Below are 13,599 nucleotides of genomic sequence, written 5' to 3'. Positions count from 1 at the left end.
TTTGTAACCTACGATAAAAAACATTTCTTAATACTCAGATAAACCCTCAGTCTAAAGCTAGTCGTTAATTAAAAAGTAATTAAATTTATTGCACAATTGTGTGGAAATATAATTCGAATAATATAATTGTATTGATTGATAATTAGGTTCAGAATGAAGATCTAGTTTCAAAGCATTGTGTTAGCCTAAAAAAATGTAAACAAATCAGTTTGGTTATTGAAAATCTGGAAATAGGCTACATTAAACAAACACTATTTGTTTATTATTCTTTAAAATGATAAAATGTAATAAAATAGCTGAACATAATTAATCAAATATCCTTACTAAGACTGCTGTGGTGTAAAATTGTGTCATTGCGGTGTGTGACTGCGTTTCGGATCAAAAGTGTACTGACAATTATAGCGATATTCGTTTTACGCCGAGATTTTTAGCGCTTGAAATAATAGGCGGTTTGTTCAAATGATTGTATCTCGATAATCATTCTACAGATTTCTATAATATTTTCAGGCATTATGGGGAATCATATTGAATTTTGGTTTATGTAGAAAAACAAAGAAAATCGAATTTTTTTTGAGATAGACGGTTTACGACCGAGACCATCGATATGTATTCTACTTTGTCGTTTAACACGTATGTGTGTTAAATAAACCGGGAGTGATCTCCCCTAAACTTTCTCGAATATTCTTATATAAAACAACAGGGAATGGGAACTCGGGATATAGTTATGATTTTTAATCCATTTTAAATACTTTAACTTTTTAAAATAGAATAGAATCTCATAGAAAAAAGAATAGCTAGTATAATGGTTACTTCCCCTGATTGACAAAATTCAAGTTATATTTGTTTTGTTTATTTAGCTCCACAAAACGTTTCTTGTAAAAAAATTTAAGTGGGGAAACGTTAAACAGTGTACTGTCATTTACCAATCTAATGTGTAATTATACATTAACCTGTTGGATTACATGGTACTAATACTTGGTTAAACGATTTTATGTTGAACTTAAATTAAAAGATTGTAACAACATTTTAAAGCGTTATGTAATTAATGGTTTCTATTAAAATTTATTTAAACGATACAAAAATTGGAACGAAACTGAAAACTATAAACTGTGTATTTTCATTGCAAGGAATAACAAACTTGTCAAGATCAACAATAGTATTTTACTATTCCTCCGTAAAATCTGGGTGCTTTCCCTTACTTTACCCCATGTTTGACTCCAGTGCAAGTTAACGATTATTGTGTCGTTCGCTGACTCATGCAGGGCCGGCGCTACCTATAAGGCGAACTAGGCGGTTGTCTAGGGCGCTAACCAAAGGGGGGCGGGCGCAAAAATGTGTGATTTCCATTGTACACAGACGTAGCGATCTATTTCGGTGCACAAGATGAAATATTAATTTTTCGACTCTTTCTCAACTTAGGCCTATATATAACTATTTGCATTCGTGAAAATGCCCCCCCCCCCTTCTCCGTAAAATGAACATGTAGGGGCGCTTTTTACTAGTCACTTTTCCTTTGTGTTTTGGTGTCACACAATTAAATGTAGACATCTATATTCTTCATTTAGACTGTATATAATTCAGTAGTGATCTTGTTTTATTATTATCTGTCAAACAAAATTAATTGTGGCACCACAAGATCCTAAACAGAATTTCAAAGTAAAAATTTTCTATTCTGTCTTGGATATGGGTTTACAGTCTTTGAAAGAGAGGTTCTAACAATTAGGTTAACATAATATTATATTTGGCTATCTTTATGATGTAGGCCTATCCAATATCAATATAATGACACAGGCGGATTTTCTTACGAACTACAAACATTTTAAAACATCGTTAATGCATATTGCTATACAGCTATTGATGCTGATGAACTATTTAACGAGCCTCAATTAGTAGCTTCCTAATCAGATGTTAAGATCAAATGTCTGTCGGGTTCTTCAATGTCTAGGGGTATCAACAGACACATACGAGGTAGCCTATACAACACTAACACTCTATGATAATAATAAGATATTTAATATATATATAAAATAATAAAATACCAAAAGATAAAATGGGTCTACAACACTAATGACAATACTCAACACCACGTTCCACGTCCACAGCCACACTACAACTAACTGCTTCACACACTGGTACACGCTCTGACACCCGTCACCTGACACACCTCACGTGAACACTTCTCGCTCACTGTAAACACACTCAACGTGACATCTAGGGTGACAAGCTTCATATATAAATAGTAAATCAAAGTTGCATTTTTATGTTAACTTTTCAGCGATTTCGATAACGGAAATGTAGCATATTCTATTTTCGGTTTTTAAAAAGTCTATAACTTTTTAAAAATGCTTTGATTTTAAAAATATCTTTCGTAGAGGTTAAGAGTGGATTGTTTTTGTTACGGGATGTAGTTTTTTGACGTTGTGCGCAGTGGAGTATTGGTGTGTTGTGGTTTCGGGGGAATCGAAGTTTAGTGAATTGTGTTTTGCAGCGTACGTGTGATGTGTACTGTATGTGTGGGTTTCGATGTGGTGAATAAGTGTGTCGAGTTTGTTGTAGGATGACTGATTGATTCGCGGGGTGATATGAGGGTCGTACTACATTGGATGTGGGTGTGTGGTGTAGGTTGTTATGCTCATGTTGTAAGGTGATGTTGATCAGGACGTGTAGTGTGGGATTGTGTAAGTATTGTTATACTGAGGGTGTGTGTGTTGTGTGATGTAAGTGTGGATAAGTTTATCTTTGGGAGAGGTGTATAGTGTTTTGTCAGACCTTGTACATGAATTATAAAAGTCAGTTAAATGTCTGATCAACATAATATTAATTACGCTAATTTGCAATTTATGAATTTTAAAATTGTCCAGGTCGGTCGGTCTGTCCATCTATCTGTTTCTTACAAATTGATGTCCCACACGTAAAAACGTCTATGTCTACATATAAGGGACACAACAAGCAAATGTAAAATTTTAGGTTTAATTGTTGTTACCTCTCCTTTTCTTTTATTATTTTTAACATTCTAAATCTAAAAACAATTACACAAGCTTTATTTATTTCACGGTATAAAAAAATAATCAAATTAAAATTTGATAAGATGCTGTGATTACCATGTTTTTGTAGACTCGATTACTAGAAACATTATGTTGAATTTTCACATTAAAATACGTGATTTAAATTGAATAATATTGACTCGTATATTACTTGCTAATATGTAATTTTTCGAAAAAATTTTTTTATTGAGGGCCGATATGGGTCTAAATCTATAACAAATCTATATTATCACTGGTTTCTGCACCGATGTCTATAGTTTAGGTTAGGTTTGCTTGACGTCCCACCTGGGACATACGCCGCTTTCCAGGCGTCTCTGTCCTGGGCTAGTCCAACTGTCCCCAGGTGTATCCAATCTCCTTCGTGTCTTCTTCCAGGTCACGTCTCCAGGTCTTTCTTGGTTTGCCTCTCCTCCTCCTGTCTTGTGGATTCCAGGTCAGAGCCTGTCTTGTTACGCTGGATACAGGCTTCCTGAGTGTGTGGCCAATCCATGTCTATAGTTACAGAATATTTTTTAAAGACTGCCTTTTCTGACGGATGATCCAAGGAGAAAATCATTTTGTAATCAGATGTTTTAGTGAACTCTGAATACGAAGAGTTAATGTAGTTAGCTATCCTACAGGCAGTACTCAATACTGGGTGGCTTCAAATGTTTGCTACTGGTCAGGTACTAATAAGGTACTAATAAGGTACTAATAAGAGATGGGTGGACTCAGAGACGTGCTACTGGCTAGAGACTGTAAATTAAACATTTTTTTTTTTTTTGCAATATTGTGATCTTTTAGTTTGGTGTAGTGTGCACCGTACTACATTTAAGTACACATTGCTACACTCAAATCCACAATACACAGTGCTACACTTAAGTACACAGAGCTACACGAAAGTACACATTGCTACATTTTTTGTATACACTGCTACATTCATTTGACATACACACTAGAACACTAGTACACTTACACTTTTACAAACTGCTGTATACATTACCATACACACTGTGCCAGATAAATACATGCTACCACAAGGACGTCAGCATTAATCTAATGAACAACCAATCACAACAACATCCTGACAACAATCACAGGAAAATTTAATTTTTGTCCATAAGTGCAAACACAAGAGCACAAAATGCTGGCAGCAAGAAGTCGCTTAACAAAACGAGGCACAGCAAGCCAATACTCAGAAAACAACTTAAAAGCTTTTGATAATTTTAATATCACGGTTGTATAATCAATACTATAAAGATATGGGTAGATATATAAACTATTTATTAAATATATGTCGCCATGTGACACACCATTTTGTGTTATAGTTAATTTTTGTTTTTTGTAAATTACGTTTTCGTCATTGTAATAAATGAACATCAATCTAGACAGGCTGTAGTAATTTTTTTTTCTAATTAACAATGTTGATATTTTTAGACTAAGATGCATGAAACAATAAATGACATTAATAAATCTAATGGGCCACCAAATACCCGTGCTTACATTCCTTCAGACCAAACTATAAGCTCCTCTCTCTACACGCTTTAAGCTCTTCAATTCCTACACTGTACGCAGTCTGAAATTATTTATTTAAAATACACTGACAATTTTTATAGTAGAGTTTTCGTTTGTTTAATTCTGCATAAAAACTAATTAAATTTAGTCAACATTTGAGCGATACTTTTGACCTTTATATAACAGTTAACCAATTCCAAATGTAATTATATTTAAACATCACTAGCGAACTCGCACAAAGCCGGATAGTTGTTGGCGCAAAGAGACGTGATCATCTTCCAGCTACGTGTCCTCGACAGATACATTCATAGCCTGTATTGTCTACTGGCTGTTCCTGAGCCCACATCAAAAACGGTGTTGTTGTCCCACTTTGCCTTAGTTTAAATTCTCCTGTAAGGAAATCTTTGTAGATCCCGATATAGACATAGTTGACATCGCTGGTGTTTGTGAGATACGCCAGCACCGCCGTGTATTTTTCAGCGTCGTCTATCTCCACAAGGTATCCTCCGTAAAACTTGCACAAATTCTCCGCAGCGCCGACATTCATGTAGACGTTTCTGGAAATTGCGATGGTCGAGTTGTTGTGACGGAAACCTGGACTAAAAAACAACGGTTGCAAGCATCTATCTCCGGCCGTGTTACACTGTTGTGTTGTCTGGCTTGTGATGGTCAGGACGCGGGTAAGATTTGCCAGTTTTTCATTGGCCAGCTTCAAGTCCTGTTCCAGTTGCCGGACCGTGTCCCAGATATCTTCTTCCTCAGGAAGTTTCATTGTGACGTCAGTTTCAGCCATCCAGTCGATGTTATGTCCAACAGCATCTGGACCTTGCACAGTACACAAGTAGTGTCCAGCCTGCAAATCACTTGGATGGTCCCAGTGTAGTTCCAGAAAAGAGTGACCAGTGGGTTGAATGGAACCGTTGGCGGTGAGACCTTCAGACGACAGGACATTGACCCGTTCACCTAGAAACGCTACCACTGAGGCCAGCTCTGTGTAGGGGCTGGAACTGTTGGCAGCACGTGATACGATGATGGACAAGATGGCGGACATGTTCTGCTGGCTGGTCTGGTTGACGTCACACCTAACGGTCAATGACGTCAGATCCAGGTCTATCACACCTGGGTTAGCAGATAGTTTAATGGCACCATCTGAAACATGGAAATGCTGATTAAGCCCCAACATATTGAATTATTTAAAATCTCTTTTAAACGTTGATGCAACACACTGTACTGACCTCCAAGACAAAGTAAAGAATTAAAGTAAAAAAAAAAACTACAAACAAATCAAGTAAATTTGCAATCAAGCATTTATTGTTACCCAAAGGTATAAGTAAAATATGTAATAAATGTATACCATAACACAATTTAAACGTACCTGCTGTTTGTATTGCAAACACAAAGTATAAACTTATTAAAGGTATAGAACTCATGATGCACACAAGCACGCACATCAAATAGTCAATCTTCTAGTTTAGTGTAGCACGATCTACTAATATAACAGAATATATTTAAGACTATGGTACGGACTAACGGACAATAAAGATAATTAATCTAGCGATATCGCAAAATGTGCTGAATAATTAAAAAACACAATGTACATTTCACAACCTCGTATAGATATCAACTGATAAATCTATATTTGGATCAATAGTCAGTGGGCTTATAAACGCATATTAATCGCCGTATTGTTTCGCTGCTTTTTAAGATGTTCAGTACGCGACCTCGTTGTCGTATCAATTAGTACATTTATATATGGATTATAAGTCAGCGCTTTTCATAAGTTCTAATTATTTACGTGCACGCGTAGCTGTAGTTGTAGGTTTTGGTTGTGGATGTGAGTGTAGGTTTGCGTGTACGTGTGCGTGTACCTGTATGACAACAACTGGAGCCTTGGTTTCATCCCTGTGTAGCCTAGTGAGTTCTAATAATTTACCTTTAATGTATATGATGTGACGATATGTTCTAGAATAAATTTGGTGTAATTAATATAATACATGATACATTGTTTATTGTTAAGAGAGGCACAAATTGGAGAAATTTCACTTTCTGTTGTTTAAGATATTTTGTTTTTTTTATAATATATACACTTCATGTAATATTCAGACACAATTCTTACACGGCTCAAAAGTGATATTTATAAAACAAATGAACGTGTACGTTGTGCTTTACATACAATAATCATTATTAAATTATTAATGTACTTTTAGCTTGGTTATATAATAAATTTTACTAAGAATGGTTGCCACTATTTCTTGTATATTATTCATCAAGTTTTGCTTTCTATAATTATATTCTCTAAAATAGATTTGCACTTCATTGTATAAAGCTAGTTACATTAAAACAACTGTGTTAGCAGAGTTTATACAAAACACATAATGTAACATATACCGACGGTTACAAGTTCATTAATAAAACGAAAAATTCATTCATTTGTATTTTATTTTATTGACGCTGCTATGTTGTTGTGCAGTAACGTTTCTTTGGTTCTTCTACAGAGAGCCGCTCATCTTTTAAACTAAGCTGGTAGATGGCATGTTCCATACCGAAATGACAGTTCACTTATATATCTAGTTTTTGATGATTCAAATAAATGATTTTAATGAATCTACTTTAGACGTAACAAAATAATACTAGCTACGTATCTACAACATGATAGCACTCACAGCATATCAGTAGCTATAAGAACGTCATTGATATAAGAGATGAAACATATTGTAAATAATTTCAATACATGTTATTCAAAAGGTATTATTGAATTAGGCCTAGAAACTTACCGGCATTCCAAACCTTTGCGGCATGTGTAGAATTCATCAACTAAGTTGCAGGCTTCTAGTTAAGGAACGCACGATGGTGTGTATCTGATATAAACATTCAAAAAGTAGATTTAACTCCAGGCATGACAATTTAGTATCGAGCGGTTTGAGAATTTTACTGTAATAAAGCAACAAGCAACAGAAACGTATATTAGAAACTATTTTCGATTTTGTTTTATCTTCAGGAATATGTTATCTAATGTTTTCTACAAAATACAAACACAATAGTTTTAGTCTAGTGTCGTATTTTGGCAAATGTTTAGTCGTAATCTGTCGGATTTGAGTAACATTGTAAAAACATTGTAAAATTTTGTAAACTTTTTTTTTTATTTTCACCACATCGACTGTCAAGTACAATAGCAATCTTGAAAATCGTTACAGAAATTCTAAATAAATCGTTAATACATATTTATAGTCCTGTCATAAATTTCATGACATTTCAGTTACAGACACAAACCATTTCATAAAAACGCGTTTAAATAGCGCTCCTCATTCGCCTTCATTTTCTGAGGCCATTGCTGAAAACCAGATGACAGATCGCAGGTTTATTATTAAAAAATGAATACATGTATTGACTTTTTTTATGAAACTGTTATTAATTTAACTCTATATGGGATAAATAGAACATTAGAATATTTTTAACATAAGAGTATGGTAATTGTTCATGATAAAAAAAACTCTTTAAAAACAATTGCCATTGTATCTGCTTGATTAAAACGGAGATTGGCAGCTTAAAACTCATCTAGTGTTGTAGTGAACACAGTTTATATATAACTGGGCACACACGTGTAAAATAAACTGTAAGATAGCTGCTATAAAAGTAAAGCAGAAAATCACGATCATTGATTTCATGTTGAACCTGCAATAAACAATACATTATGAAATAGCTATTTTAAAATGTATTTATGCATGTATGTATCTTATAAATATGTAAAAATACATACTATATATATTTATATGTTTATATGTATATATGTAGGCTATATATATATATATATATATATATATATATATATATATGTAAAAAGCAATGTATTTCTGTGTGTCTGTGTGTGTGTGTGTGTCTTTTATGCATTACTACACCTCTCATCACATCGCCGTCGAACTGTTGAGAATATTCCTCGGGAGGTTTCTGCGGGAAAAAAAATCAAATTTGTAGGGGTGGCGCCCCGGCAGGGCGCAATTTTGTTTTTTCTCTACATACGGTTTATAACAATAAAAGTCTATTTTTGTTTGACATCGTTCATCCGATAGACATGAGACTTTGGGGAGTTCATTATAACACTATAGGGAAGGGTTCTGTAAAAAATAATTTTTAATTTCGCAAGGGCGGCGCTACGGGAGGGTGCGATTTTCTCTATATACAGCATATACAAATAGTAAAAGTGAATTGCAGTGACACCGTTCAACCGATAGGCATGAAACTTTGGGGAGTTCATTATAAAACTCTAGGGAAGGTTCCTGTAAAAAATCATTTTTAATTTCGCATGGGCGGCGCCACGGGATGGTGTAATTTTTCGCCATATGTGGTATATAAAAATAAAAGTCGATTTTGGTTTGACACCATTATCCGATAGCCATGAGACTTTGGGGGAGTTGATTTGGACACTATTGGGAAGGTTTTGTAAAAACAAATCATTTAATGATTTAATGTTGCATAAGTGGTCCCCCGGCAGGATGCGATTTGGCGCCCTGGTCTTTCCCGTGAGCGCTATGGTGACTACGTTGGGTTTAAACAGTGTGATAGACAATGGATAAGATGGGGCGTTACAAGCGCTTACTAAATTGAATCAGGCGTGTCTTCTGGCGCCCTGATTGGGTGCGATTAGGCTGCAAATAAAAATGTTTCGGCCCCAAAGGCTCACATGGGCCGCTGAGGGCTATGTAATACGTTTTATTTTAATAATAAGAAAAATTATCCAAGGTTAGATTATTAACTGGAATGTTCCTTTTTGTCCGTAAAAAAAAAATTCAAACAGTTTCGCCACTTTGCGAATGATGCAACTAGCATCTATTTTTAGATAATCCAATCAGAAATTGAGATCGAGCATCTACGAATAGACTATTAGTAACGCTAACATATTGCATAAGTCACACTGATGTTTAAAACACGTCAGATAATTTTTTAAGTGTTAAATAATAAATCCTGTTCATTTGTGTCACTTTAGTGAATGACGCAATCTGTATCATTGTTAACAGGATGCTATTTGGCGCCTGTTAGTTTTAAGGAGCTTGGGGTCGTACGACGCGCCTATGCGGTAGTGTAATAGGGAGGGGGGTGGGGGTGGGGAACATCTGAGAGCGCCCCTCTACGTCTCATACACATGGGCGGTCACCGAAGTGTGTTCTACCATATTATTTTCGGATAGTTATTAATGTACACTCAAAATTTTCATGCGTTAGTGTAGGTAAACCCGTGTCCCAATATTTATGATCCAAGCGCAGACATTGTTTACATTTAAATAACTCACTTTTAGAAAAGACGGTCACGCGTATAAGAACATATTATTGGTAACGCGTTGGTGAAATCCTTCTAATATATTTCGTCAAACTTTCTTCTATCCCCGCGGCAACGTGCGGGGACGGTACACTATATTGAATTAAATAAGAACAATGTTTTACTGTATTAGTTTTCTAAAATGAATGTAAAAAGGTGTATGCATATATTTTTATATTCCTGACCTCTGTAAAGCTGAACTCGTTTTGTTGCAACAAAGAAACGACTACTTGCACCTGTGTATGCCTGTACACCTTAAAACGGATTTAGCTATGTAGCCGGAATTTATACAGTTTGATCACGTGATCGATATCAGCTAGAGCAGATTAGAGTGTCTAGTAGCTTAATTTGGAACAAGAGAACAGGGATATGTTATTGAGGAATAATATTTTAGGTGATCATTATTTATGTTTATTTCAGATTTTTTTTTTCCTATAGGAGGGGGGGGGGGGTGGAGGAGAATGGATTTGATACTTTTCGTTAAGCAGGGTGGGGGCGGACTAAAATTTCCGACGGGGGGAACAAGGGTAAAAGTATATTTTCTATATAAATTCCAATACGATCTTTTGAGGGAAGCGGGGTGGGCAGTGGCGTAGCGAGGGGGTGGGCGGGGGGGGGGTGCGGATCGCACCGGGTGACACCATATAGGGGGGTGACACCAATGCAAAAAATAGCAAAATATGTAGAGAAAAACTTGAGGACGGGGGGCAAATCGAAAGTTTGAGGGTGGGGGGGGGGGGTGCTAATCGAAAATTTGTCCCCGGAAAAGGTCGCTACGCCTCTGGGCTCTGGGGGGGGGGGGGTGTGACACCATTAAGTGCCGCACCGGGTGACACCCGACCTCTCTACGCCACTAGGGGGGGTGATCATAGACGTCCCCCCCGTCCCCCCTGTCCCTCCCCACCCGTCCCCCCTATACCCCCCCCCCCCGACCTCCCTGTCGCCCGCCCCCCCCCCCCCCCCATCCCCCGAAGAAATGCCTGGAAGAAACTGATCATTATTTGAACATTTATTAAGTCGGAAACACGTGGTTGTATGTAGATTACACTCACAATGGACAGCGCCTCTGCAGTAATACCACTTTAGCAGCTGTTAAATTTATTCAATATTACAAAGAGCTACTTTAATATAACATGTTTGTGTTTGTTATATGATGAACACTGTAAGATCTCATTGTCAACTGTAAAAAGAATAATTGTACCGTAATACTGAAAATAATATGAATAGGATTGTGTAAGAGATTAATCATGATATTTCATGCTTTTGGTTGATATCGCTCACTTACGTTGGGAGAGAACAAGTAATATAAAGTGGTGGTTAACATATATGTCTCGATAGAAGAATGTAAGCAGTTATTACGTCAGTTCATTTGTGGATTAATCCTGTAATATATTGTTATTAGGGCATCCCGTGTTTATTTGGTGCAGTGTTTCTTCCAGACTTTTTTTTCCGGGGGGGGGGGGGGGCACTTGAAATTTTCGGGGGGGGGATAGACTTTCTTCGGGGGGGGGGGGGGACACTGTTAAAAGTATATATTTTCTATATAAATTATATAAATTTTCGCATCCATTTGTCATAATAAATTAATTTTGTATAATAAATTCCAAAATGTTTTTAAAGTTAAAAAAACTGCTTAAGTTTAGTTAAAAAAAATAAACAAACTACAATTAATAAGTGCTCCCGCCTTGTCTCATCTTTCCTCTTTATAAAATTGTATTGGATTAGATTATCTGAATAAATTTTTTAAATTAATAGAAAACCCCTTAATGATGTGGCGTAAAAAATTCTTTGTTAAATGTTGTTGTTTTTTTGGTTCTTTTTGCAGGCAAAACTCAAGATGGGCCAAGTGATAAAATTAAAATAACTTTGTGAAGATAAGCGACGGTTGTTTCCCCTGCTAAAAATTCGCAGCACTTAGCTGCTTCAGGATCGTGAATCTCGTACGACTACGTCACCACGACATTTAGACGTGGTGTAGTGGTGATGCAGATTCCTTTGATGTGCTCTATTGGATAAAATCAATCAATCGATCAACGACAGAGCCTGCAGCCTATTGAGCTTGTTGGCCGCATGATAAGATCGGCCAATTTTTCGGTGTCAATTCCTTTAAAAATGTCGACACACTTTTTTTTTTATTACTATTAGACAGACATTGTCAGCTGTCGCCTACAATAACTGAACTGTGATTAATCAATTATGGCTTTATTTTAATGATTGTGTTATCTATGTGTTATATAATACTATGTTGAGGTGCCTTGTAATTAAAGCCTTCTAATTTGGTTGTCGACCTTTGGTTTGGTCAACTTTTTTTTTGACCACGTCCCGTGGGTACGTTGGTTGGTCCATAAGTCCCATTGGTACAGGTGGGTTGGTCCATAAGTCCCATGGGTACAGGCGGGTTGGACCATAAGTCCCATGGGTACCGGCAGTTTGGACCATAAGTCCCATAGGTACCGACGGGTTGGACCATAAGTCCCATGGGTACAGGCGGGTTGGACCATAAGTCCCATGGGTACCGGCGGGTTGGACCATAAATCCCAGGGGTAGAGGTGGGTTGAAGTCCCATGGGTACCGGCGGGTTGGACCATAAGTCCCATGGGTACAGGTGGGTTGGACCATAAGTCCCATGGGTACCGACGGGTTGGACCATAAGTCCCAGGGGTACAGGCGGCGGGTTGGACCATAAGTCCCATAGGTACCGACGTGTTGGACCATAAGTCCCAGGGGTACAGGCGGCGGGTTGGACCATAAGTCCCATGGGTACCGGCGGGTTGGACCATAAGTCCCATGGGTACAGGCGGCGGGTTGGACCATAAGATCCATGGGTATCGGCGGGTTGGACCATAAGTCCCAGGGGTACCGGCGGGTTGGACCATAAGTCCCATGGGTACCGGCGGGTTGGACCATAAGTCCCATGGGTACAGGCGGCGGGTTGGACCATAAGTCCCATGGGTATCGGCGGGTTGGACCATAAATCCCAGGGGTAGAGGTGGGTTGCAGTCCCATGGGTACCGGCGGGTTGGACCATAAGTCCCATGGGTACAGGCGGCGGGTTGGACCATAAGTCCCATAGGTACAGGTGGGTTGGACCATAAGTCCCATGGGTACAGGTGGGTTGGACCATAAGTCCCATGGGTACAGGTGGGTTGGACCATAAGTCCCATGGGTACCGACGGGTTGGACCATAAGTCCCAGGGGTACAGGCGGGTTGAAGTCCCATGGGTACCGGCGGGTTGGACCATAAGTCCCATGGGTAGAGGTGGGTTGGACCATAAGTCCCATGGGTACCGACGGGTTGGACCATAAGTCCCAGGGGTACAGGCGGCGGGTTGGACCATAAGTCCCATGGGTACCGAAGGGTTGGACCATAAGTCCTAGGGGTTCAGGCGGCGGGTTGGACCACATGTTCCATGGGTACCGGCGGGTTGGATCATAAGTCCCAGGGGTACAGGCGGGTTGGACCATAAGTCCCATGGGTATCGGCGGGTTGGACCATAAGTCTCAGGGGTACAGGTGGGTTGGACCATAAGTCCCATGGGTACCGACGGGTTGAACCATAAGTCCCAGGGGTACAGGTGGGTTGGACCATAAGTCCCATGGGTACAGGAGGCGGGTTGGACCATAAGTCCCATGGGTATCGGCGGGTTGGACCATAAGTCCCAGGGGTACAGGCGGGTTGGACCATAAGCCCCATGAGTATCGGCGGTTTGGACCATAAGTCCCAGGGGTACAGGCGGGTTGGACCATAAGT

General features: G+C 38.4%; 2 protein-coding genes across 2 annotated transcripts; both read right to left on the bottom strand.

Moving 5' to 3' along the window:
* Nucleotides 1-4,717: 4,717 nt before the first annotated feature.
* LOC131930477 (uncharacterized) lies at nt 4,718-6,032 on the bottom strand. Its single transcript, XM_059286985.1, has 2 exons — nt 5,914-6,032; nt 4,718-5,687 (listed from the first exon to the last, which is right to left on the bottom strand). Exons 1-2 carry the CDS (start codon nt 5,987-5,989, stop codon nt 4,810-4,812), a joined length of 954 nt encoding a protein of 317 aa, XP_059142968.1. The 5' UTR covers nt 5,990-6,032; the 3' UTR covers nt 4,718-4,809.
* A 6,087-nt stretch (nt 6,033-12,119) lies between these two features.
* Nucleotides 12,120-13,253, bottom strand: LOC131930479 (uncharacterized). Its single transcript, XM_059286987.1, has one exon. It carries the CDS (start codon nt 13,251-13,253, stop codon nt 12,120-12,122), a length of 1,134 nt encoding a protein of 377 aa, XP_059142970.1.
* Between the last annotated feature and the right edge of the window lie 346 nt (nt 13,254-13,599).

The sequence above is a fragment of the Physella acuta genome, unplaced genomic scaffold (genome assembly GCF_028476545.2).
Source record: "Physella acuta isolate Inbredline_101_S28 unplaced genomic scaffold, ASM2847654v3 ptg001785l, whole genome shotgun sequence".
NCBI classification, from domain to species: Eukaryota; Metazoa; Mollusca; class Gastropoda; family Physidae; genus Physella; species Physella acuta.
This window is presented reverse-complemented; position numbering and strand designations above follow the sequence as displayed.